Genomic DNA, 2,161 nt, shown 5'->3' with positions numbered 1-2,161 from the left:
TATAAAATTTGTTTCTTTAGGGCAAACACTCCCACTCCAATCGAGCTCCATTTGGCTAAGACTTGGCAAGATCCTCAGATAAGGAGTCAGTCAGGGCAAATTCCCAAGTGACTACAGATACAAGAAAGAAAGGTTTCCTTTGAAGCAATAGGAAACAAGGATTCACAGAACAATGTTTTCATTATTGTCTGAGATAAAAAGAATCAGAACTCATTCTGGGATTAAATAGTAAAATTTCCTTTCCAGCATAAAAATAATTCCCAACTTTTACTAATAATTCCAAAGGTGGATGTGATCCTTTTACCTCTTACAACCTTCTCAGCAGCTTCTGGATTCCTTGCTTGATCTCCTTGGTTCTCACACCATAAACAATGGGGTTCAGAGCTGGGGGAATGAGGTGGTGCAGGATGTTGAGTAGGATGGGGACATCTGGAGGAATTCTCTTCCTGGCCAGATTAGTGATGACCAGAACCAACAAGACTGTGCTGAAGAAGAGAATGAGGATGAAGTGGGAACCACACGTGCTCAGGGCTTTGGCTGTAGCACCCTCAGCCTTGATCCTTAGCACAGCTTTCAGGATGAAGGAGTAGGACAGAATAATTAGGATGAGGTCAGAGCCCAGTAGGGACCAGCCTGCCACAAACTGGTAGAGCCGGTTCAAGGTGATGTCATCACAGGAGAGTTTGGACACAGACAGGTTGGTGCATATACAGTTCTTGATGATGTTCTCTGCACAGTATCTGAGCCGGGAAGAAAGTACCGGAACAGGAAGAAAAAAGAAGCCATTCCTGACCACAATAAATATGGTAGCTCTAACCACAAATTGGTCAGTGATGATGGATGGGTACTTCAGTGGGTGGCAGATGGCCACATAGCGGTCATAGGCCATGACCATGAATGTGCAGGACTCCATGGCAAGGAAGCAATTCATGATGAACATCTGGAGGAAGCAGGCAGAGAAGCTGATGGACCTCAGATCAAACCAGAAGATGGCCAGGACCTTGGGGATGACAGTGAGGCAGAGCACAATGTCCAGCAGGGAGAGGAGGCTGAGCAGGTAGTACATGGGCTCATGCAGAGAGGCCTCCAGCCGGATAGTGATCAAGAGGGTGGCGTTGGCCCCCATGGCCAGGAGGAAGAGGAGGCTGAGGGGCAGGGACAGCCAGTGCTGCCAACTCTGGTAGTTAGGGAAGCAGATGAGGAGGAATTCAGAGACTGGAGCAGTGGAGTAGTTGCTGGGTGAAGCCATGGTATGGTATCCTGAACAAGCTAAAAGTCCAGAGTTCCTTAAAATGCAGGACAAAGTATGTCAACATAGAAAGCATGTGTTCTATATATAGTAAAACTCAGGCTTTCATTGGCACTTTTATTCTGTCACAATGAAGTTTTCAAATCATCATCATCACATCAATCTTTGCTGACCTTTAACTCAGCAGTTACTGTTTGCTACACAATATGCTGAATGTTTATATTCATTATCACATTTCCTTTTTAAAAACACTTAACAGTAAATAATATTATTATCCTAATTTTCCAGATAATTGAAAGGAATGGGCAAAGAAGGGCAAACTAGTTTTATCAAAATTAGACCAAGAAGTGGTGAAGCCAGAACTATGACAAAAGAGTCTGACTCTAAAGTCCCTGCTTTCAGCCACTATACATTATTTAGCCTCAAGAAGCACAATTGCTTAACCCTACCTTCTATCAGTATTTGGAAAGAATAGCGTTCCGTTTTAGCAGAATACATGAAGGTCCTAAAAAAAGCCCAACCCCCTCCTCCATTGACATAAATAGGAACTGACATCAGGATTCCTAATTTTCATTCTCTAAAAATACAGGATTAAAGGTAGAGCATCCCTTGACCCCACCAGAGCAGTAATATCTTCTACTCCCAAACAGGATTTACTTTTAAAAGCATAGTGTTTGTCATTCTTACTGGGTTATTTGCTGTGTTTTCTCTTTGTGAGGTTCTACGGTGTTTCTTTGGTTTGGATTCTTTAGGAAAGCCTATAAATTTCATATTCTTGTGACAGAAACTGTCAACACTGAGAGGTACACCAGGAGGTTCACCAAAGGTAGATTAGGAGCTAGCTAATAAGTATATTTCAGGTATACAAACCTATACAGGATCCATTTATCTGGTAAGCCACATTATGTGTGG

The 2,161-nt window shown here is 42.8% G+C and overlaps 1 protein-coding gene across 1 annotated transcript; it reads right to left on the bottom strand.

Annotated features, from left to right (window-relative positions):
• Positions 1-307: 307 nt before the first annotated feature.
• On the bottom strand, positions 308-1,249 carry LOC129504996 (olfactory receptor 56A4-like). The gene has a single exon (XM_055317918.1). It carries the CDS (start codon positions 1,247-1,249, stop codon positions 308-310), a length of 942 nt encoding a protein of 313 aa, XP_055173893.1.
• Between the last annotated feature and the right edge of the window lie 912 nt (positions 1,250-2,161).

The sequence above is a fragment of the Nyctereutes procyonoides genome, unplaced genomic scaffold, assembly GCF_905146905.1.
Source record: "Nyctereutes procyonoides isolate TBG_1078 unplaced genomic scaffold, NYPRO_anot_genome, whole genome shotgun sequence".
Lineage (NCBI taxonomy): Eukaryota > Metazoa > Chordata > Mammalia > Carnivora > Canidae > Nyctereutes > Nyctereutes procyonoides.
The sequence above is the reverse complement of the archived record's forward strand: the minus strand, read 5'-3'. Positions and strand labels throughout refer to the sequence as shown.

What these genes read in the sequence shown, in the direction of transcription:
- LOC129504996 (XM_055317918.1), bottom strand. Translation starts at nt 1,249, where the DNA reads ATGGCTTCACCCAGCAACTACTCCACTGCTCCAGTCTCTGAATTCCTC.